The 24309-nt window shown below is 34.3% G+C and overlaps 1 protein-coding gene across 4 annotated transcripts; it reads left to right on the plus strand.

Moving 5' to 3' along the window:
* The first annotated feature begins 16927 nt into the window (after nt 1-16927).
* On the plus strand, nt 16928-22458 carry LOC149546579 (uncharacterized). Of its 4 annotated transcripts, none has more exons than XM_089791269.1 (11): nt 16928-17226; nt 17325-18452; nt 18687-18761; nt 18974-19092; nt 19184-19339; nt 19424-19540; nt 19629-20339; nt 20435-20762; nt 20855-20968; nt 21076-21377; nt 21478-22458. In XM_089791269.1, the coding sequence occupies exons 1-11, from the start codon at nt 16971-16973 to the stop codon at nt 22042-22044; spliced, it is 3873 nt and encodes a 1290-aa protein (XP_089647395.1). In that variant the 5' UTR covers nt 16928-16970; the 3' UTR covers nt 22045-22458. The 4 variants fall into 4 exon arrangements, with proteins under 4 accessions (XP_089647395.1, XP_089647392.1, XP_089647394.1 ...); XM_089791266.1 differs by having other exon boundaries at nt 19421-19540; nt 20843-20968; nt 21478-22438; XM_089791268.1 differs by having other exon boundaries at nt 19421-19540; nt 21478-22438.
* Nucleotides 22459-24309: the final 1851 nt, after the last annotated feature.

Consider the following 24309-nt stretch of genomic DNA (forward strand, 5'->3'; position numbering starts at 1 on the left):
TAATTGTTTTGTGAAATAAAGTTTATTTGTTTAATGTAATATTTGTAGCCGATTGATGTATGGTTTATTGGTAAATGTAACTTATGAATGAGCTGACTTGATAATCTAAATGGTATATATAAAAGGTCAAGTTGTGAATTATAAGTGTGTGTGATAGATTTGATGTGAAATGAATGCGAAGAAGGACTGATTATTGTGAGAGAAAATTTTGAAGAATGATTAGAGATCATTAAGGAGTAGCAAAGCTATATTTGATCAAGGAGAATCTATTGGTGGAGAATAGAGATCTGTAATCAGCAAATTTAGTTGCATCATATTCATGTCAATGCATTGTTACTTTCTAACCATTGTAGTAGTGATTTCAAAATCTCTTAACAGAGTTGGTTTAGGAGCCATTTTGTAAATCCTCTAACAAGGTGACAGTTCAATTGAATTATTCTAAAAACCTCTATCAAGGCCACTCTTAATAGGGTGATTAAATCCTCTAATAGGGTCACACCTAACAGTGTGTTTTGTAACCTTTAACTAAGTTGGCTCCTAACAGGGCTCACTTCAAAAAAGTGAAAATTGGTAGCTAGTTACTTGGTGGTTTTTCCCATACTAGATTTCCACGTTAAATCTGGTGTCTCTTGTGTTCATGTTATTTACTTTTGCATGCATGTTAATAATTATGAATGCTTGAAGATTAGTAACAAGTTAATCTACCAAGTTACATCATTTTTATAGTGTTTATCGAGTATCAACAGTAACTAGTTATTTAAGACATCTAAGGTCCGATATGTGGATTTGTTTTTGTGGTAATTGAATTAGCCCCCACCCACCCCCCCTGGTCCCTCCCCCCCCCCCCCCCCTCTCAGTTACTCCATCTATAATTCCAACATATAACATGATGTTAAACAAATCATTCATAATATACGAAATTAAATTAGCACTATTCGAAATGAAACCTAACAAAGTGCCAAGTTTTGACACATCTTCCCCAAAAAAATTCAAAAAATATTGGTATTTTATAGAAATGATCTTTTGCAGGATATAGAAAATACCAGAAGGTATAGACATATACTTAAAGAGATTAATAACATTTTTATTATACTAATTCCTAAGAAAAAATAAATAAAACATTTAGTGATTTTATATCTATAGCATTACGCAACATGGTATATAGAATTGTGTCTAAACCCATGGATAATAGATTAAAAAATATAATTCCAAAGATCATTTTTGAGTCATAAATAAGGTTTGTTCCTAAAAGGTCTATCTTTGATGAAATTATTGTTAGAATTGCTTTAGAATAACGAATAGGGTGGGTAAATCAGTTATTTAAGGTCCAAATGTCCTATTCAAACTTTTCACTAATTGTAGTGAACCCATTCAACCATTCAGTCATCCAAGCTTTAACTTATTCAATCAGCAAGTCACTATAAATCAACATACAAGCATAACACATAATAAATCAACACATGACATAGTGATTTATGTGGAAACCCAATTTGGAAAAACCACCAATAACATGCTACTCAATTTTCACCCTTCTGAAGTGATGCCCTATGAAAGGCCTACCCTATTAAAGGTTTACAACACATTGTTAAATTTCACCTTTTTAGAGGATTTAACCACCCTATTAGAAGTGGGCCTAGTTAAAGGACTTTAGAACATTCACTTGGAATGCCACCCTATTAAAGGATTTACAAATGACTGTTAGGCCAACCTAAGTCCATAGGATTTTTAGATCTAATACAATTGCTAGAAAATATTAGAAAATCTTTACTTGACTACAACATACAACTTATCTTGTAGATTTCAGATCATTTCTCAGCTCATACCCTTGCCGAGCCTTCAATCTCTGCAACTCTTGATAGCTTGCCCTCATTTAAAGCTTAGTCCTCTTGAGTCTCCATACTCAATGTGCTAGTACAATTATCTCTTCATGACCACTCGTAGAAGTAGAGCCTCTATGCTCTTCCTTCTTCTAGATCTTCCTTCTTCTAGATGTCTTCTCATTGACACCCTTCTAACTACTTCATAGATTTTTGGCACTTCAACGACAAAGATATCAACAACTCTCTACTTCTTGGTCTATGACTTCTTAAATAGAAGTCTTGGAGTACCTTTTCTTGCTCGATTATTTCATCTTTCAATTTCAATTCACATGGATTAGGTAGGATTCATTGTATCCAAGCCATATTCTGTTTCCTCCAAAAACTTCTTGAATAATCCTTTAGAATTTGCCCAAAAATGGTTTACATAAGATTTTTTGTCAACAACTCATCATCCTTATCCTCTAACTCATTCAAAAAATTCAATGTAACCACTATGTCAGCTTAGATTTGGTGAATCTTCATCATTTATAATAATGTAGTAGCTTGGCACTATTGAAATACTGGTGCTCAGCACATTACTAGTGCTCAGCACATACTGTGTTACTCAGCATCAACAGTATCTTTTCTAATTCTTGGCTCCTAAAGATCACTCGGCACTAACTAAAATTTTTCTAATGCTTGGAACCTGATCTTTACTCGGCACATGAAGATCACTCAGCACACACTAGAAATGTCTATTACTTGGCTTCTACTAAAAATTTGCTCGGCTTCAACTAACTTGTTTAGCGCCCACTTATGATTTTAGTTTAAGCTTTGCAGTCAACCTTGTTACAACTTCTTCCTCCAATAATTCTAAGTGTGACCATCCTCTATATTTTTGAGCATGTCATGAATACATTACTTGACCATTGTCTTAACTAATCCTTGCACTTCATTACAACATCATAAATCAACCTTTTTCTTAGGTGCTCTTGTTACATCTTGTTGATCAAATCCTCCTCATCAATCAACTAAGTGATAGTACTTGGATCTTATAAGAAAATATCATCCCTTCAAATAGAAAGTTTGACATCAATGACAAAACAATGATGAAGAAATTCTTTTACAACAATCTCCCTCTTTGATCTTCAACAACAATGAGCTTTTCAATCAAATTTCCAATAATCTCCCTCTTTGGCATTGATGGGAAACCAAATTGATCAACCATCAGACTAAAACTATTCAACCACAAGCTTGCTAGGTTAGAACAGTAAGTCAAATGCCAAAAAGTATATTGTAACATCACATTTCCTTCTATTATTCTGATTGCTTTATTTTAGCTTCTCCCTTTTTGCTGATGTACCCTTGTTCTTTGTCTTTCTCCCTATGTATTGTTCATCTTCTATTGTTCTGATCAACATCTGACAACTTCTCCTTCTTTTCTAATGCTTGTAGACCATGTCCTTGTTCTTCTCATCGACAAATCCCTCCAGTTTTTCTATGTACACTTCCTCTTCTGCTATACCATTCAAAAAAGTAGACTTCATATCAATTTGGTCGACTTTGAAACCTTTGTATGCAGCATATGCCAGTAATGTTCTTACTCCTTCTATTCTTGCAATAAGGGAAAATGTCTCTCTATAATCCAGTCCTTCTTCTTATGCATAGCCTTTGCAAACTAATCTAGCTTTGTTTCTTGTTATCTCACCATTCTCATCAAGTTTGTTTCTAAACACCCATTTTGTACCAATCATATTTTTATCAGTTGATCTTGGAACTAGAGACCATGTTTTTTTTCTCTCAATCTAATCTATTTCTTCTTTCATGGATTTATACTATTCTTCATCTTGTAGTGCATCTTTCACTATTTTAGGTTTAGCCTTGCTTAGTAGACACAATTCATTCTTGAGCCTATTCCTTGTCATTGGTCTAGCATCCTTGTCACCAATGATTTAATCTACAGGGTGATGTCTTCTTACATACTTGGATAATCTAAGTTTAGTCCTTCTTTCCATGTTTGATCCTTCAACTTTAGAGTCATTTCATTCTTCTTCATCTAGCATTTCATCATTCATTTCTTGTATACTATTTTCAAAATTAGAATGAGCATTTTCTACATTCTGCAGCTCAGCTTTTGAATGCAACTTGGCATTCACTGATTGAGACTCAGTAGATACTGAACTTTGTTTCTAATTCCCAACTTGATTTCCAGCATTATCTTCAACTATCATTCCTTCATAGAAGTATACAAAGGATCTATAATCCTCTATTTGCTTTGACTCATCAATCTGAACTTCTGCATTCTCATCAAAATTTATGTTTGCACTCTCTACAACTTTGTTGGTGTTAGTATTCAAACACTTAATTTCCTTACTTCTAGTGGAGTATCCAAGAAATATGCCTTCATCACTTTTTGCATCAAATTTGTCATTTCTAGTATCTTTCAGAATATAACATTTACAACCAAATACTTTGAAATGTTTAAATTAGGTGAATGACCATACTACAATTCAAAAGGTGTTGCATTTGTACCTTTCTTGACTTGAACTCTATTTAGTGTGTAGACTGCATTACTTATAGCTTCTCTATAGTACTTTAGTGCAACATTTTTCTCCATCATCAAGGTTCTAGCACAGTTAATCATTGAGCTATTCCTTCTTTTAGCAATGCTAATATGTGGTGGAGTTCTTGGTACTGATGTTTTCCTTTTAATACCTTTATTGTTGCAGAATATTTCAAATTCTCTTGATGTAAACTCACCCCCTCTGTCTGACCTTAGGCATTTTAGGTTCTTTCCTATTTCTTTCTCAACTCTAGCTAAATACCAATTGAGCATTTGGAATGCATCAGATTTTTGTTTTAGGAACATAGTAGTCATCATTCAAGAATAATCATCTACAAATAGCATTATGTATCTATCTCCTAGGTAGCTTTGCACTTCCATTGAGCCACATAAGTCTGTATGAACTAACTCTAGTACTTCATTGGAAGTGTGTATTTTTCTTTTGAAACTAGACTTAGTCATCTTCCCTAGTTGACATTGTTTGCACATTGTGTTTTCAGGTTTCTTCAACTTGGGCAACCCTCTAACTTTCTTTTTCTTGCTAATGCTAATCAGATTATCAAAGTTAACTTGACACAACCTCTTATGCCACAACCACACATCATCAAGTCTAATAAAAAGACATGTTGTATCTTCCGTATCTAGGCAAAATAGATTACTCCTATTTTGTTCACCTTTTCCTATCAAATTTCCATCAGTGTCATAGATCTTGATAGTTTTGTTTCCAAATTCAACTTTGCAACCTGCATTGCTTAACTGTGATATATTTAACAAGTTGTAGTTCAATCCTTCAACATAGTATGCATTATCACATAAAATTTTCTCCATAAGTTTTATAGAGCCTTTTCCTTTGATTTGACATGGGGTATCATTACCAAATCTAACACTATTCCAATCATATTGAGTAAAGGTAATGAACTTACTTTTATCTCCTATCATGTGATGTGAGCATCCATTTTCTATGATCCACTTGTCATTCTTGGTCACATAGGTAACCAATGTTTTTGCTTCATCTTCATCTTCATCTGATTCATTCTTCATGGCTACATAGACTACTTCCATAATTTTCATCATAATCTTCTTCAAGAATGTAGCATCTCTTGCCTTTCTCCTTGTAATCTTTGTTGTCATCTTCTCTTTTGTTCTTGTACTTGTTTCCCTCTTTTTAGTTCTTCTTCTATGAAAATCTTGTAGCTATATAACCTACTTCATTGAAATTGAAACATATGATAGGGAGCTTACCTTTGAATTTGCCTTTACCTCTATGGAATCTCCTAGCCAGTAGTGCTTCTAATTGTTCCACATCTTCCTCATCTGTGCTACTATCACTAGATGCATGTTTTCCTTTTCGTCTTCTCTTGCTTGATGTGTCCTCCTTAGTGTCTTTTATTGTCATCTTGGCCTTGAAAGTAGATTCAAGGTTCTTAGATTTTTAGTTGTCAAAATTGGGAAGCTCAAATGCAGTAAGTCTTCCCACTATTTGTTCAAAGGTTGGTGTGTTCTCTTGTACACACCTCAGCTCTTGGATGGCTAAAAATCTTATAGCATAGATAGAGAGAAAAGTTATTAAGTATTTGTTGATAGTTGTTTCTTCTTCCAATTGTCCACCTAGACTTCTTATTGCACTCACCACTTCTTTCATTCTTGTAGCATATTGAGCAACATTTTCACCTTCCTCCATCTTCATGTCATCAAACCTTCCTCTTAAGCTTTCTTTCTTTACTCTCTGGACATTCTGATCTCCTCTATAGTTTTATGACAAGGTTTTCCACATCTTCAATGCAGTGTCATAGTCTTTAATGTCATCATATTCAACATAGTTAAGTGCAGAAGCAATCTCCAACATTGTTTGATTATGTTGTTTCTTTTTGTTCAAATCATCTGTAGTAAGAGGTCCTACTTGAGTTACATGTTCTTTTCTAATTGAGGTTTGTGCATAGTCACCTATTGATCCAAGGTGCAATTTCATCAAACTCTTCTATGTAGCAAAATTATCTTTGTTGAGCTTGGAAACTTCTCTCTTGGACATCTTGATCTTCCTACTTCTAGTACCTTGAAACTAAATCAGTAGATGGCTCTAATACCAATTGTTAGAATTGATTTAGAATAACTGAGCGGGGGGGGTGGTGAATCAGTTATTCAAGGTCCAAATGTCCTATTCAAACTTTTCACTAAGTGTAGTGAACCCATTCAACCATTCATTCATCCAAGCTTTAACTTATTCAATCAACAAGTTACTATAAATCGACATGCAAGCATAACACATAAGAAATCAACACATGACATAGTGATTTACATGGAAACTCAATTTGGGAAAAACCAGTAGTAACATGCTACTCAATTTTCACCCTTATAAAGTTATGCCCTATTAAAGGCTTACAACACACTATTAAATGTGACCTTGCTAGAGGATTTAATCACCTTGTTAGAAGTGGTCTTGGTTAAAGGACTTTAGAACATTCACTTGGAATGCCACCTGTTAAAGGATTTACAAATGGCTTTTAGGCCAACCTAAGTCCATAGAATTTTTAGATCTAATAAAATTGCTAGAAACTATTAGAAAATCTTGACCTAACTACAACATACAACTTATTTTGTAGATTTTAGATCACTTCTTAGCTCATACCCTTGCTTGGCCTTCAATCTCTGTAACTCTTGACAGCTTGCCCTCATTCCAAGCTTAGTCCTCTTGAGTCTCCATACTCAATGTGCCAGTGCAATCATCTCTTCATGACCACTCATAGAAATAGATCCCCTATGCTCTTCCTTCTTCTCCATCTTCCTTCTTCTTGATGTCTTCTCCTTGACACCCTTCTAACTACTTCGCAGATTTTTGGCACTTCAGTAGCAATAGTATTAGCAGCTCTCTACTTCTTGGTCTATGACTTCTTAAATAGAAGTCTTGGAGTACCTTGTCCCACTCAATTCTTCCATCTTTCAATTTAAATTCGCATGGATTAGGTAGGATTCATTGCATCTAACCCATATTTTGTCTCCTTTAGAAAATTCTTGAATAATTTTTTAGAATTCACACAAAAATAGTTTACATAGGATTCTCTACCAACAACTCATCATCCTTATCCTCCAACTCATTCACAAAATTCAATGTAACCACTATGGCAGCTTAGATTTGGAAAATCTTCATCATTTAAAATAATGCAGTAGCTCGACACTATTGAAATACTGGTGCTCAGCACATACTGTGTCACTTAGCATCAACTGTGTTTTTCCTGATGCTCGACACCTGAAGATCACTTGGCACCAACTAAAAATGTTATGATGCTTGGCACCTAATATTTACTCAGCACATGAAGATCACTTAACACACACTAAAAATGTATATTACTCGGCTTCTACTAAAAATTTTCTCGGCACCCACTTATGATTTTAGTTTAAGCTTTGTAGTCAACCTTATTACAACTTATTCCTCCAGTAATTCTAAGAGTGACCATCCTCTATATTTTTTAGTATGTCATCAATACATTACTTGACCATTGTCTTAACTGATCCTTGCACTTTATCACAACATCATAACTCAACCTTTCCCTTAGGTGCTCTTGTTACATCTTGTTGATCAAATCCTCTTCATCAATCAACTAAGTGATAGTACTTGGATCTTATAAGAAAATATCATCCCTACAAATAGTAGGTTTGACATCAATCACAAAACAATGATTGAAAACATTCTTTTACAACAATCTCCCTCGTTGATCTTCAACAACAATGAGCTTTTCAATCAGATTTCCAACAATTATAATTATTTAGGAACTATTTTTCCCACCCTATAAATTAAAGATCCAACAATGTTAAACAAACTAGACACCAAAAACCTTATGACAATGTAAATTGCTACTTTCTTAGTAAATTCTATGAAGATTTTGGATTTTCTAAATGATGGATAAATAAAATATTAATTTTAATGTCTAGTCCCAAAATATGATCCATCCTAATTAATAGAATATTAAAAGGATTATTTGATCTATCTAGGTGATTCTGACAAGGTGAACCCAGCTCACCCTTCCTATTTATCATTGTGATGGAAACCTTATGGATAATGATAAATAATTTCAACACTAAAAGTAGAATTTTTGGATTCAAAGTCACAAGTAAGGTTTATAATATTACTCATCAACAATCTGCAGACAATATGATCCTTCCTACCAAATTTTTTGAGGAAAAAACACTTAACCACAAATAAATTCTAAAATTATACATGAAAGTATTAGGAAATAGGTAAATAATTAAAGAAAACCTAAATATTTTTTATGAACACTAAACTTAATGACAAAAAGGATAAATGTAATATTTTGGGTTTCAAAAAAGGTTCATTCCCTTGCAAATATCTAGGTATCCCAATTGATAAAAATAATAGATCATATAAATTTTGGGATCTCTACGAGAGAAAATATTATAAAATTATGGATAACTAAAAATGTAAATGACTATCTGATGTCAATCATATCAATATAATTAAAGTAGCCCTTTCTACATTACCATCATATCAAATATATTTCCTCCCCTTCTCTTCCAAAGCCAAACCTTATAGTAAGAAAGAGATGATAAACTCCTTTCTCCAAGGAGTCACCAACAATTAAAAGAAATGGTATTACTTAGTTGTCAAAATTTTAAAACAAATGTAAAAAGTAGATCTTGGCATCACGATAATAGATTTGCAAAATAAGTCCATGGGAGCCAAACTTAGTTGGTGAATACATTAAAATCTCATCATTAAATGAGCTAAAATTCTATTTTGCAAATACTTGGATCCAACTAAAATAATTAACTTATTGAGAACTACTAGCCTACTCAAAGGTTCTAAAGCATAGCATATTATGCTTGATTGTAGAGATATAATTTTTGATAGACTTTCTTATGACATCACATATTGAAATAAAGGATTTTTTTTTTCTAGATGACTCATAGTGTTTATATTCTCAAATTTTTGACAATAGTCATCCCAATATCTAGGACACAATGATAAATTTATGGGGTGACAAACATGATAAATATATCAAATTCCCAAAAAATGACCACAGTATATCCTAGAAATAGAAATCCTTTAATGGGAACCCTCTCTAACATGTTGAAAGGTTAGAAATTTCTTATATCCTTTCTTTTACAGATAGCAACCCCAAAAACATAGATGATCCCCTCATATGCTTCTGATCTAAGTTAGGGACATATAAGGTCAAAGATGGTTACCAATCTTTAATAGATAAAGCCAGTATGTTTTATTGGGTCACTCTTTAAAAATGCATCTATACTATTGGTTGGTTTAAGAAAATTGGCTTGAAGGGGCCTTCCTATTGTGTTATTTACATGAATAATTTTTAGATTGCATCTATTTCATATACCTTGAATCTCTTGTAAGTTGCATATGCCAATAGAGTTCTATCTCCTTTCAATCTAGCTACAAGTATGAAGGTCTCTCCATAACAAATTTCTTCTTCTTTGGCACAACCTTTACAAACAAGTTTGTATTTGTTCCTTACTACATCTCCTTTCTCATTTGGTTTGTTCCTTAAAATCCACTTGGTTCCAATCACATTCTTTTCTTTAGGTCTTACTAGAAGTGTCCATTTATTGTTCTTCTTAATTTGATCTATTTCTTTATTTATTGCATTGATCCAATCATTATTATCAAGTGTAAATTTCCTAGTTCACCTTATTCAATCATTTGCAATTCTTTCTTCCAACTGAGTAACCTATGGATATACCTTCATCACCTTTGGAATCAAATTTCCCATTCATTGAACCTTAATGAATATAATACCTACTTCTAAATATTTTTAAATAACATACATATTTTGTAGGACCATAATTGGTTTCATATGGTGTCTTGTTTGTTCTCTTCTTTAACAAAACTCAGTTGAGAGTATATACAATAGTTCTTATGGCTTCTCTCTAAAGCATTTTGGCAACTTATTTTTCAATCAATAGTCTTCTAACATGATCAAAAATTGATTTGTTTCTTCTTTCTACAATCTCATTTTCTTGTGGTGTACATGCAGATAGTTGTCTCTTAATTATATTCTTAGTGTAAAAGTTAGTTATTTCATTAGACATATGCTCTTCACCTCTATCATATCTTAGGAATTTAAAAAATTTACCCATTTCCTTTTGAACTATATCTTTATACCATTTGAATATATCAAATAGATAACATTTGTTCTTTAGAAACATTGCATTCATCATTCTAGAATAATCATCAACAAATAAAATCAACTATTTTCCTCCATAATATCTCTTATCCTTCATAGGTCCAAAAAAATTGATTTTTACCAATTATAGAATGTTAATAATCAAATGTGTCTTAAAAAACTAGACTTAGTCATCTTACCAAGTTGACATTGTTTGCACATAGCATTGTCAAGTTTATGAAAAAAATTTAAGCCTCTCACTCTCTTCTTTCTACTCAATTGGACCATATCGTCAAAGTTAACATGATAAATTCTCTTATACCATAACCATACCTCTTCAAATTTTGAAAATAGACATGTACTAATTGAAAGATCTAGGTAGAATATATTATCTCTCATTTTTTGTCCAATTCCTAACAAATTTTCATTATCATCATAGATATTTACCTTTATATTCTAAAACTCCAACTTTTTACCTATTTTATTCAACTGAGAAATACTCACCAAATTATATTTTATTTCTTTAACCAAATATGCATCATCACATTTTATTCTTTAACCAAATATGCATCATCACATTTTATTCTATCATTAAGCATCAATGATCCTCCACCTTACACTAGAAATGGTACACCATTTCCAAGTTTAATAGTTCTACCATCATATTCTATAAGCTTATCAAACTTATTAATATCATGAGTCATGTGATGTGAACTTACACTATCAATAATCCATGTGTCATTGTTACTAACATGAGAAATAAGGGCCTTTTCTTGTGCATACCTTTTGTTATTAAGATCTTCTTTAACAAAAACATATACAACTTCTAGCCCTTGATTTTCATCTTCTATATTTGACTCAATGTGCTTCTCTTTTGGGATGTAGCATAAATTATTTCCTTAGTCCTTTTAGTCCTTATGATCCTTGCTCTTTCTTTATTTTTTATCCTTAGGTTGTATTTCATGTCACTCCTATATTTTTTTTGGTATCTAGCATCAAAGAGACCAACTTCATTACATTTAAAACATATTAGAGGTAGTTTACCTTTGAATCTCCCTTTATCTCTTAGTAGCCTCATTATTTCTCTTCTCTTTCTTTTAAATTCCAATGATTAGTGAAGACATAAAAGCTTCTCAATCTTGGGCATACTATTATCATAGTTAGTTAACTAAAATGCAGTCAATATACCAACTAAACTATCAAAAGTAAGTCCATTAATAGGCATAGCCTTGACTTCTTGAATGGAAGACACTCTTATAGAATAGATCAGAAATAATGTTTGAAGAACTTTAATTATAAATTTTGTATCACTAATGACTCCTCCAATAGCTTTGGTGGAACTCACAACTTCGTTGATTCAATTAACATATTGAACAATAGTTTCTATACCTTTGATCGTCATATCATCATATTTGTCTCTCAAACCTTCTTTCTTTATCTCTGAACACATTTTGATATTCACCATGTACTTGTATCAACTTTTTCAACATTGCTTTAGAAGTAGCATAGTTTTATACATCATCAAATTCAACATCATTAAGTCCAAAAGTAATATAAATCATCACATTGTTATGTTATTTCTTTTGGTTCATCTCATCAACTATCATAGGAAAGTTTAGTTGTGTATCATTTCTTTAAAAAGTGTAATGCATGGTCTCAAATTCCATACAGATGCAAGTTCATCCTTCTTAGCTATGATGAAAAGTTCTTGTTTACCTTTTCTACCTTTCTCTTATACATCTTCAAATATTTAGCTTAAGTCCCTTTAAACTTTTCCTTCAAACAATTAGCTTTGATATTAATTGTTAGATAACTTAGAGGTAGAGGTCATTCAAGTATCACCAATTATCCTACAAACCTTAAACTTTTGTTTTTTATGAACTTAAAAAATTCAATATTTTAAATCAATTACTTGATATTTAGATCAAACACCATGATTCCAACTAAGTTCGTCTTTGCTTCAAATTAGTAACTTAATATACCTTATTGTTCCTTAATATACTAAGTATATGAGTTAGTTTTCAGCTTATACTTAGTTGCAAGAATAATAATAAAAATACTTAAAATAAATATGCAACATTGTAAAAATTCACACAAGTTTTACGTAAGTATTTAATGTGGAAACTATATAAAGGGAAAAATACCTAGGACCAAAAACCCAAATATTTTTACTCTTGTGAAGTGAGATCAGATATGGGCCAACCTCGTAAAAGGATACATATATATTGCTAATGTAAACTTGTTATGAGATTTTAACCAGAGATCATCTAGACCTTATCACTCCTTGTAATTTCTAAAGAGTGACCCTCTCTAAAGGAATTACAACACACTACTATTGACTATTACCATATAGGATTTAACAAGAATGTTAGGTTTAAGATATTTTCTACTACAGTTTTTTGAAAGTAATAGAGAAATTTTTCTATTAGGTTTAAGCACTACCTTTCTTAATTAGATCTTTCCTCCACTCAATATCTTCCTTTTGATCACTTTTTGGATGATTTAAATGCTTCACACATCAATTTTGGACTTTCCTTTTGTTATGTTCACAATGGACCTGTACTCAATTTCTTCAAAATATCACTTTCTTCTTCCTTGATCAATAAAATAGAACTTCGTAGTCATTTCTTAAATTGTATTTTTTTTCTTTTACTCATATTGTGATCCATTTATTTTTTCACTTAGTTATAATCATCAGAGCTTCATCAAGTTTGCATTTATTGACTCTAAATGCTTGGTATATAACATATTTATCTTGAAACTTTTTCTCTATTTGAAAATATCCAACCTTGTTCGTTAGATCTTCATTGACTTTCTTGAGTCATTGATCTCATAGCTAACTCCATACTTATCTTCAAATCTTCTCGAATATTCTTTATTTACATTACATGTCAACCTCATATTAATTATATTCTAAACTTCCTCTTGTTTTTCATGCTTGGTCAAAATTACATCTTGCTTGATAAACAATATGCTCGGTTAACTCTAAACTTGCTTGGTTGGCACTAAACTTCATCACATTCTTGGCGACAACTATACTATCTTAGTTAATAGTTTGTTCCTTCATTTACCAACTAAACTATCTTTCTTATACATGATTCCAACACTTTGTGTATAATAATAATACCAACATTATACTATCATATTCTAACTCACTCTAGTGTCCACTAAATACCATACTCTTACCAACACTTACATTATCCTACTTTTTTCAAATCCTCTCCCATAATTAAAGGATATGGAACTCCACTGAATTAGCATAATATCTAACCAATTAAGGCTTTGAAATCAATGACATCATAACAACTAATATGGTTCTTTTGCATACATTAAGAATATTATCATTTGGTGCTAATAGGATGTTTCGATAGGAAAGTCTTCACAAAGGATGAGAAGGTGTTATTTAACAATGTACCTAAGGAAGGAATCATATCCATCCATCCTTATTTTCTTATGAAGCACTTTGTAGAAGGAGATAACATCTGCAGCGATAATATGTATCATTATGGTCATCTACACATTTGTCAAGGGGATCTTTGTGAAATATATGACAAAAATTGCACAATTTTCCAACTCAGTTATTGCATGCAAAATAAATTAACTTTATTAGGATAAAGTGCAGGTTGGTTTGGGAGTAAGAGCTCTTGATTTTGTGTAGGCCGAGGGAGGAAAGAAGCCAAAAAATCTCAATGTGAAGACAATCTGAAGAAAATGAAGGGGAAGACAAAAACCAACACTATTTTACAACCTTCAAATAACACATCAAGAAATATGTTGTTAATGAATGAAAGGGGAATGTTGGGTAAATATAATATAGAAGAATAATAAGCAATAACAAACAAGGAATAACAAGCAAGGATAACTATAATGAGGGAATGATGGCTATAAATAAAATAGAAACTTAGCAACTAATTGATAAAATTTATACACATGCTTTAGAGTCTCTCTTATGTACACCTTGTTAATCCTTGTATAGTTGAATGTATGTTATGCCTTGAGGACCTGTAGTGTATAGAACCTAGAGAGTGTAGGGTTGCAATGGATCCTCATCTTAAGTTCCAATAATTAATGAAAGTAGATTTTATTGGGAACTCCTTTATTGGTAACCCTTGTAGTAAATAGAAAACTATAATTTTTAAAAAATTATTGTCACCCATTTGAGATCTTCAAGTTGGCACATTTTGGTGAAATCAATTTTATACTAATATCTGAAGAAAAAAGGTGTAGTTCTTGACACGAAGAAGTTTAAATCCTCCTCAACAAAATCTGACATGAGTGTGAGTTTCAAATATTTATTACCAAATAATATGACATCTATAGAATTCCAACTCTAAAGTTTCATCAAAATTACAATTATTAATACTAAATTTGAACACTCTGAGAAAACTATCAAATGAGCTTCTATTCTACCTAATTTTATGAATTTAATAACATCTTATGAATTCATTGTATACAATTGTAGCTTCCTATTTTTATGTATAACATCCTATTAATCTCTAATAAGATTTTTTTAATGCTATTTTAGGTTTAAAGAGCATAATTTTAATTTTAATTAAATTGAATTAAATAATTTTAAGTCAAAAATATACAAATGAGATAGCATTAAGGTATTTATCTCTTTAAATTGACTAAATGCCTAAATGAGTTAGTGGTTTTTCGATGTAACTTAACTTTTATTATTAAAATTTGTAGATTAGTCTTAAATGTGGAAGGTATGCAGACTGTTTGATTAAATATCACAAAAAAATGTGATGTCCTGGAATGCTTTGATCACAGGATACTCGTTAAAAACACAAACTTAGCAACATTTGTCTGTATTATCCATTTATCTATTGAAGTGGGGCTTTTTTACATGGCATGGTAATTCATCAAATTATGAAGAAGATGAATTTTATCAAAAATTTTAGTTACCAATACTTTGGTAGACATGTATACCTAAAATTGATCATTATAGGTGTATGGTCAACTTTCTTGAGAATATGAAGATCAAACATGAATATAAGCCTAGGAGTATTTACAACTTATATTCTTCTCTCAAAAGTCAATGGGGATATTGGCCATAGTGGAATTAAAATTCCATTTTGATGTAGTTAGGGTGGAGACCATGATGGTTTAGAAGTCCAAATATGGTGCATGCTTATTTTGTAGGAGAGAAATCACATATAAAAAGTAGGAGATATATAGAAAGTTGGAGAACACAATGTCTAGAACAACACTTAGAGTTGTTGATAACCTTTAGGTGTGAGGTGCAAACCGTTTGCATTATTGTTCTTGTTGAGATTATTGTTGGTGCTAAATGAAGGAGTCTAGAAAAATAAGATTTTAGCAATATAATGACATTATTTAAATTATATAACACATCACCATAATCCTTTCACCCTTCAAAGGTACAAGTACTAGTTCATTATTACTTATTTGGATGATAATACATCATTTATATGTTATGTTGTAAAACTTAGTTTTCATTTTTTGTTTTGTTAAAACAAATGTCGCCTAGAGACCTTTCATTGAGTCGTGGGAGATGCATGAATTTAGGCATCTTCAACTTCTTCGGTGGCAGGAGATGCGCGTGATTCAGGATTCAACGTCATTGTTTGAACTTTTCTTAATCGATCATAATAAACAAATAATTTGTTAATTGTTACTATTTTCTCACTGCCGGCCAAAACAATGGTTACCAACCCCACCCGTCCTATTCGTTTGGGAAATAGCACTGGGCATTTCCCCTTTATTGTGTCAGTCATCAAATTGATTACTGGGTGTTATAACTTCCACCTAATATGATTCTAAACCAGTAAACACCGAAATAAATGCTTTCACGAGAGTAACAATCGTCTACAGTAGTTGCAGCGTTCATTTAAGAAAAAGCTTCAACCCTCAAGAATTGCGTTCCTAGATCCAATATCGTTACCATATTCAATGGATCAAGATGTTTCTAAATCCACCCTTTATTGAGCGTACGTAGTTGTTGAGATTTTGATCATCCGCATTAGTACTTTAATGTAATGTAATTTGAAAGCAGGAAACATTAACTAAATAAAACAATAAGTGGAGTCTGTCTTCTGCTAGGCACGTGAACGGTCCCACCTATATATAATTGCCTCTCAAAAGGCAGGTCCAATTTGCAGCACGTTAGGTAGCGAAAAGAAAAATGCATCGCTGAAAATCAGCAAATTATGTCACCATATTAGAAGGGTAAAATGGTTAGTGCTTTTATTTTATCGCTCCATGGCCCAGGCCCCAGATGATGCCCGAAGGATTTTAATTTCACGTCTTTTTCGTGTCGCTTTTGATAAATTGGAGTCTGGACTTCTTGTGGAATTTGAGGATTCATGATAATAAAAGCATGACGTAATGTGGTGTGAAAGATTGCACGAAACAAACGTGGTATAGCCTTATAGAATGGCCCTAGACGATGATCAACTATGTGCCGGAGTTGAGAGTTGAGGACATTGAATTGTGCTCGCGATGTCTGAAATGCCAGAATTCCGCAAGCGCAAAAGAAATGAAATATTATCATCCGATAGGTGGCTAGACTGGCGTTTGGCTTCTGTAGATGAAGTGAATCCAATTCTTACAAAGATTAGAAAAGAGGGCATCCTAAATTCGTCGGATACGGTACGCCTTTTGGATGGATATGTGAGAAGTAAATCTACTGCTGTCAAACAGTACAAGTCCAATATGGAGGACATGCTATTAATTAGAGATAAACGAAGGCCTGCAGGTATGTATGTTACGTTAGTTTACAGCGTTGTTTAAAATAATTATATTTTGCTGATCAGAAAGATTTTAAGACTTCAATTCTCAATTGAATCTGAGCAGATGGTTCCTTCAGCGAGGATATCTACTCTGGAGTTAAGTGGACCTCTCAAGGAGGAAAAGCCGCTGTCTTGTTATCCTGTGACGATAAAATCACTGAAGTTATATGCTTTGTCTTGCATGGTATCGTTCATGAGAAGATGGAGAAAGGAAAGCGTGTAGAAGAGCTCAACAAATTGATGAAAAGCATCCAAGAGAATTTCCATAACGGCAGAACCGTACTGCATTATGCAGTAGATCAGCCACACAATCCGAAACATGGAAAATACGTTGCTGAGTGTTTAAAGGATAAATTTTCTCAAGCTGGAAAAGATTTTATAGATGCCGCAGATATTTACGAAAGGACTGCTCTTCATTTTGCAGCTTTCCATGGTAATACTGAGCTAGTCGAGATGCTTATTCAAGATTGCGAGATGAAAGCTGATAAAACAGATATAAACAAAGAAAATGCGGTGCACTTTGCTATAAAGGGTGTAAAAAGAGATGTATTGGATTATTTGTATACATTGCCTAAAAAGAGTACAATTATTGTCTCACCGGACGCCCAGGGGAGGACAGCTCTGCATAAAGCAGCTCTTCAGGGTGACACAGATATCATCAAAACTTTACTCGGGCAGTCAGAAGGAGATCTTGATTTCATCCGGCAACCTGATTTGTTCGGTCAAACAGCTCTTCTGGAAGCGGCAAGAGGAGGTCATGTAGAAGCCGTGAGGCTCCTTTTGCAGAGTGGATCTCGGCCTCTTCAGGAACGCAACTCTGATGGCAGAACTGCTCTTCATTATGCTGTGCAACTCCCCGATGATGACAAGGCTAAAGAGATGGCTGAGTTAGTGCTGAGTCATCGCCGACCTGGCGATGGCAGATATTACGAACAAGAGAGATCCCTTCTGCTCTGGGCCTCGGCAATGGGTAGCGGTACAGCAGAAGAGGCAAGTCCAAAGTCGTCATTGGTTAGAAAGTATCTTGAAGGCGAGAGAGAACGCATCCGTGAAAGCTCGATGGACTTGCTATCTACCGCTATTGAGTTGCAGCATGAGAAGATGGCATGGGAACTTGTCACCAGATGCGCAGATACAGAGCGCATAGCCAAACTTGATAGTTGCCGTGAAGAAAAAAAGTACGCCGATAATGGTACGCTTTAAATCAAATTCCTTATTGCGTGCTCGCAGGCATTCTTTATTAACAGCCTATCATAGACATGCTTGCTTATTAAGATTAAAATTGAATTTGTAATTCATGATTCTACCGTGTGCCCTTGGATGATTGTGATTTATTATTTGCTTTCTAATATATAACCATGTAATTTTGTATTATGTAGAGGCTAGTCCATATATTGATGCTAATGGTTCTCTACTAATGTAATAGTGATTCACGAGATGGATAAGATAGAGAAGATGCCAGAACAAGGCCGAGATCAACCAGCCATCAACGATATGCTTGGTAATACTGAGCTTCTCACATATGTCGCATCAGTATCTTTGTATTAGTTTTTAAAATCAATTTGGTCTGTAATATTAAGTGTTTATTTCTTATGAAGAAAAAATAGTTTCTCGGGTGGTAGGGACATTTCTACTCTATATATATTAGATAACATGCAATTATAGGTATAGTGTGTTGTTTAAACGTGAGATGTAATATAACGGGACATGCAGGAAGAAAGGAATTCGCAGAAGGGCTCGCAGAATTGTTTTTAAACCCATACGTGAAATCCCCAATAACTGTCGGCATCTCAGGTGACTGGGGAATAGGAAAGTCCAGTTTAATGATTCAGGTACGATTAAATCATCTTCTCTTCTAAAACCATATTTTAACCGAACTTTTAAAGTTGGAAATGGCAAATCACTAACGAGGTAATGCAACAGACGGAAGCTATTCTACTGAAAAAGGCAGCTCAGCTAGCATTTCCAGGTTTATTAGCGACAGAGCAGTTTCCAGGGTGCAGACCGATCGAGGAGAGTAGCGAAGGTCAAAGGAAATGCGACGAGTTGAATGAAGCGATGAAGAAATCATCCCATTTCGTGAGTACACGTTTGATTTTATATTGTGTTCAATTTAACAACAATGGTATGAAATGATCAAGCTTCAGTCGTCTTTGTTAGCAGAAAAAGATTCGCAAGCATGAGAAAGATTATCTTCTGCTACAATTTCTCAATAGCAATTATCTAGAGGAGCACCGCGATGTATATAAATCATTAGCTGTCATGGACCGCAAAAGGATGGTGAGTTTTTCCCTAGTTGTCTACTTCGCGTATTTTATAAGGGCTTGAAAAGATTCCTTAGTTTTGTGATTGTGTTCTGTTAACTTAGATGAAATGTAAAGGTGAAGAAGGGGATTCACCCAGCAACGAATATCCCCTAAGGAAGATCCCCAGTATTCTGACAGTTCGTTACAATGCATGGCATTACCAAAATGAGTCAGAGGCGTGGGCAGGTCTCGCAGTTGAGACAACAAAGGCGATCGAAGAGTCAATGACCACTGCTCAGAGAGTGAGGTGTCACTGCACTTACGCGTGGAGGAATCACAGACAAGCAATCTGGATGGAATTGGTTCTGCCATGTCTCCTCGCATTATTTCTTTCCGGTTGGCTTGCGTGGGTGCTCTGGAAAATATTTAGTAAATCCAAGAACAACGACCTTGTGCAGCTAACATATGGCTCCATTCCTATAACCATACTGTTAGCTATATGGACTGTAATGAGACAATTCCTTTCTGTTATTAAGCCAGTAAGTGCTCAGATCATGGGATATTTCAGCAAACCAGACCATACAACAAAACTGGGTTATCAGCATCAAGTTATATCTGACATTAAGTTTTTAAAGGAAGAGATTGGCATAAAACCGTCGTGGATATGGAAATTTATTGGGCGGTTATGCAATTTAGTAAATCTCTATCCTGACTATTCCGACAACATCAAGGGCACCTCCGTATCGAGGTTACCCGCGCCAAGCGAAGACGGTATTCGCATGATCGTCTTTGTTGACGATTTGGATAGGTGTGTGGAGACTGTTATTTTGAAGGTATACGTACGTCTCTTAAATACTCCAATTCTGCCTTAAGGATTTCGCGATGACTAAATATGATGATGTGCTAACGAAAAGTTTCTGGTAATCAGGTACTGTCTGCAGTTAATTTGGTGTTGGCAGCTTGTGCTATCGACGTCGTTCTTGGAATGGACGAGAAAATGATCGCAAAAGCAATGAAACGCCAGTTTCCAGACAGTAGCGATGATCGGGAAGAATTGAAAGAATTGACAAAGAAATATTTAAGCAAAATAGTTCAGCTGCCGCTGGCGTTACCAGATACTAGCGAAGAAGAAACAAAGAGATTCCTGCGTGAGCAGCGAGGAGAGACATTTCGAAGCTGGTCTCAGAATGCTGAAGCTAAAGTTCCGCAACAAGCTTCATCGGACGAGACTGGCTGCGACAAAAAATCCAAACCAGGTAATGCAGAGTTGATTTTAACGCTTTGATAATTATACCACCTTATTTATGTGCCGAGCTTTTTAAAAAATTTAACACAGGTCAAACCCCAGGTGATGTGTGCCTGGAGATTTTCGGGATTGGTACAGAGAATGGTAAAAATTTCCTATCAAAACTTTCCGGAATATGTAAGCCATTCTCCATGTTCAAACTCTGGCCACAGCCGGGTAATGATTCTTATTCCTACTCGATCGTATGCTTGTTTATTACAATTTTTGTATCGTAAACATCTACGCATTATTCAAATTGCAAAGGTATTTTCGGCATTTATCAGATCGGAGAGACAAAAATGAGATAGTGAAGAAGAGACGGGTAACAGTATCATTAAATTTCCAGAGGCTGATGACGAATTACAGCGAGGAGGAAAGTCAAGCATTAGATGATTTGAGCGAAGCGGCAACGGGTGAGAGAAGGCTCCCGCGGGAATGGAAACGATTCCTCATCTACCATCGCGTGGCGTGGAACATCCTTTCCCAAAGCGAGACAGTGAAAAAGACTCCAGGCTGGCAGATGCAGCTGGTTGTATGGTTATTTTGTTGCTGGCAATGGGAAGACCACATTAACGACATAATTAAGGTACCTAGTTTAGCTACCCATATTTCTTTCTTGAGCTACTTTTTATGTCTTAAATCAATCGGTCCTTTTAATACGACATGGCTTGTGTGGTAATTTGTAGGATTGGAAGAACCTTGTGCCTGTAAATGGTTTCTCTAAGGACGGTAGCGATGGTCTCGAGTCAACCAAGCCATCACTGAATTATTTGATTGAATACTACCGGCCACCTCAGGAGGATGACGAAAATGGTTCGGCGCAGGAGACGGAGGTCCAGACGCCGCATACTCCACAAACCAGGAGTCAAGCAAAGCAGAAGCAAGAGCCAAGCAGCGAGACGCCGAATACTCAAAGCAGAAGGAAGAGCAAAACAAAGCAGAAGCAAGAGCCAGGCAGCGAGACGCCGAATACTCCACTAAAGAAGAAGCAAGAGCCAGACCACCAGACAAAGACCGGGAATCAGCTGGAGAAGAAGCGAGAGCCAGACCACCAGAATGAGATGGAGATGAAGAAGGAGAAGGAAAAAAGGAAGAACTGGTTCTCCTTAAAAGAGATGCTGGACAAAGAGAGGAAAGGGAAACATAGATATGACGTCTCCTTGGATTGTGTAGTATCTTTTCAGAAATTTAGACTACACTGCGACATTGGGCATCTCTCTTCGCCTAAAAACACTGACAGCAGGAAAGAATGAGCCTCCGTCTACGACATGCCACGTCCCCAAGATGAAACGCAACGTTAAACACTACTACCGTTTGTTATTTCGTATTTGTTATTCTTGTATTTTTATTCCAGGTTTGTTATTTTAGATCAGTTTGGTTCACCTCCAACTTGATGGGAATATGTTTGTCTTATATTTGGTTGTATAAAATTGAAATTGGAATAAGACATTGAACTCTTTGCATTTGTTATCTGTGGCGACATAGAAACTCATAATTGTATGAAGACCTCTTCTCAAGACAAAAAGCTTTGCTAGATTCGATTATAGTCTCATAATTTCACAAGATTCAGACATCACTATTGCATTGGAAGGTTGTTTCGATTAAAATAGACTATAAAGATGCCCATATTCGGTGTTTTGTTGTGGATGAATATCACTACAACTTAGTATTTAAGTCTCACCCATTGTTTTGGCCTTAAAGGCAATCTCCAACCGCTTTGCATTTTTAAAATCTTCTCATGTTTGCATATAAAACTTATTATGATAACTATATTTCCACATATGTGGAACTGAATCCCCTCGACAAGTACTCATGAATCTCATCCTTGTGCAGCCTTTGTCTAAGCAGATTCTTCCCTCGGCTCCAATATGGAACCACATCCACAACATGCCCTCCTACGGCTCACATGCATCTTCCACATGACCTTTGGTGTTCAGTTCACAAAGCTCGCTCTCTAGATCTATAACATTCCACAACAGACTAGCCACGTAGGGTACAAATATAAAGAGGGGCAATCATATTTTTTTATAATCACACACTGCAAGAAAACGTCAACATGGTTGAGAGAAAAAAAACCCATGAAAATTTCCTTGCCTGGATGCAAAAGAAAATGATAGACAAAAATAATGCATGAAAACATAAGTAGAAGTACAAATATTTCACAAACCCTAAAAATATTATGTTTTTTGAGAAAGTAAAATTGGAATAGGAATACATGTTCCAATTCCAACTATTTTAGTGGAATCGAAAATGCTTTTTTTTGGCCAAAATTGGAATACTTATTCCTTTTCTCAATTTCAATTTGGCACACCCAAACAAAGGATTTGAGAATTTGATTAGACATTGCTTGAACAATAATTTAATCAATTGATTTTTGAATTCTATGATTTTTGGTTTTATATATGTATTTAAATATTTTTAAATAGTTGAATTAAAATTAAATAGCAAAATTAAAGTTAACGTTGATTAATGTAACTTGATAATGTAATTAAACAATGAACTTAAGACTATAATAAACTCATGAAATTAGGACAAATTTAGGCAAACATTATAAATGAAGTGTAACTTTATAAACTCGTTCAAAACTTTAAAGCTAAAATTAAAACAAAGTTTATAAGTAAAGTCAAACTTTAAATGTTATGATAGAGATTTGAAAAGAAGTTTGAGTTTACATATAAGACTGAGTGTAATAAAAAAATTAAAAACATATGCATGTATTTAAATTTCAAAAAGTAAGAAGGGGGGGAGATTAGGTAAAGATAAGATGGAGACTGTGTGTGTGTGTGTGTGTGTGTGTGTGTGTGTGTGTGTGTGTGTGTGTGTGTGTGTGTGTGAGAGAGAGAGAGAGAGAGAGAGAGAGAGTTACATTAGATAGTGAGATTAAGCTATAATAATAGGATGGTACATGGTAGAGAAAGAAAGTGAGACAAGAGAGAGAGGGTTAGAAACATGAGATACACATAGAGAGAGAATTTGATGGATAAAGAGACATGAGGAAGGGGACATGCATGACATATAGTGAGACAAAAATATATAGGATAAGAAATATGAGGCTAACATTAAGAGAGATTGTAAGAGATAAAGAGAAATGTGTGTGTGTGTGTGTGTTTGTGTGTGTGTGTGTGTGTGTGTGTGGGAGAGAGAGAGAGAGAGAGAGAGAGAGAGGGTAAATATGGGGATTGTATTATGAGAGGAGGAATGAGAGAGAGTGATATAAAATATAATGGGTTCAAGAGAAATTTAAAATAGATTGGGAGAAAGAAAGAGTAATAGAAGAGGGAGAGGATCGATGACATGATGTACAGATAAATAGAAGTATAGTGGGAGAGATAGGGAGAGTGGGCTAGTAGAGAGTGAAATATAATAATGTGGTTGAGAAAAATGTGTGTGTGAGAGAGAGAGGGAGAGAGAGAGAGTAATAGAAGATGGAGAGGGTGAGAGACAAGGTGTAGAGATAAATAATAATTAGGTCGAGGAAATGGTGATAGGGTCTTAAAGATAGGAGAAAGGGAGAAGGC

Source organism: Cupressus sempervirens, chromosome 7 (genome assembly GCF_028749045.1).
Source record: "Cupressus sempervirens isolate cs-2001-9-10 chromosome 7, ASM2874904v1, whole genome shotgun sequence".
Classification (NCBI taxonomy): domain Eukaryota; kingdom Viridiplantae; phylum Streptophyta; class Pinopsida; order Cupressales; family Cupressaceae; genus Cupressus; species Cupressus sempervirens.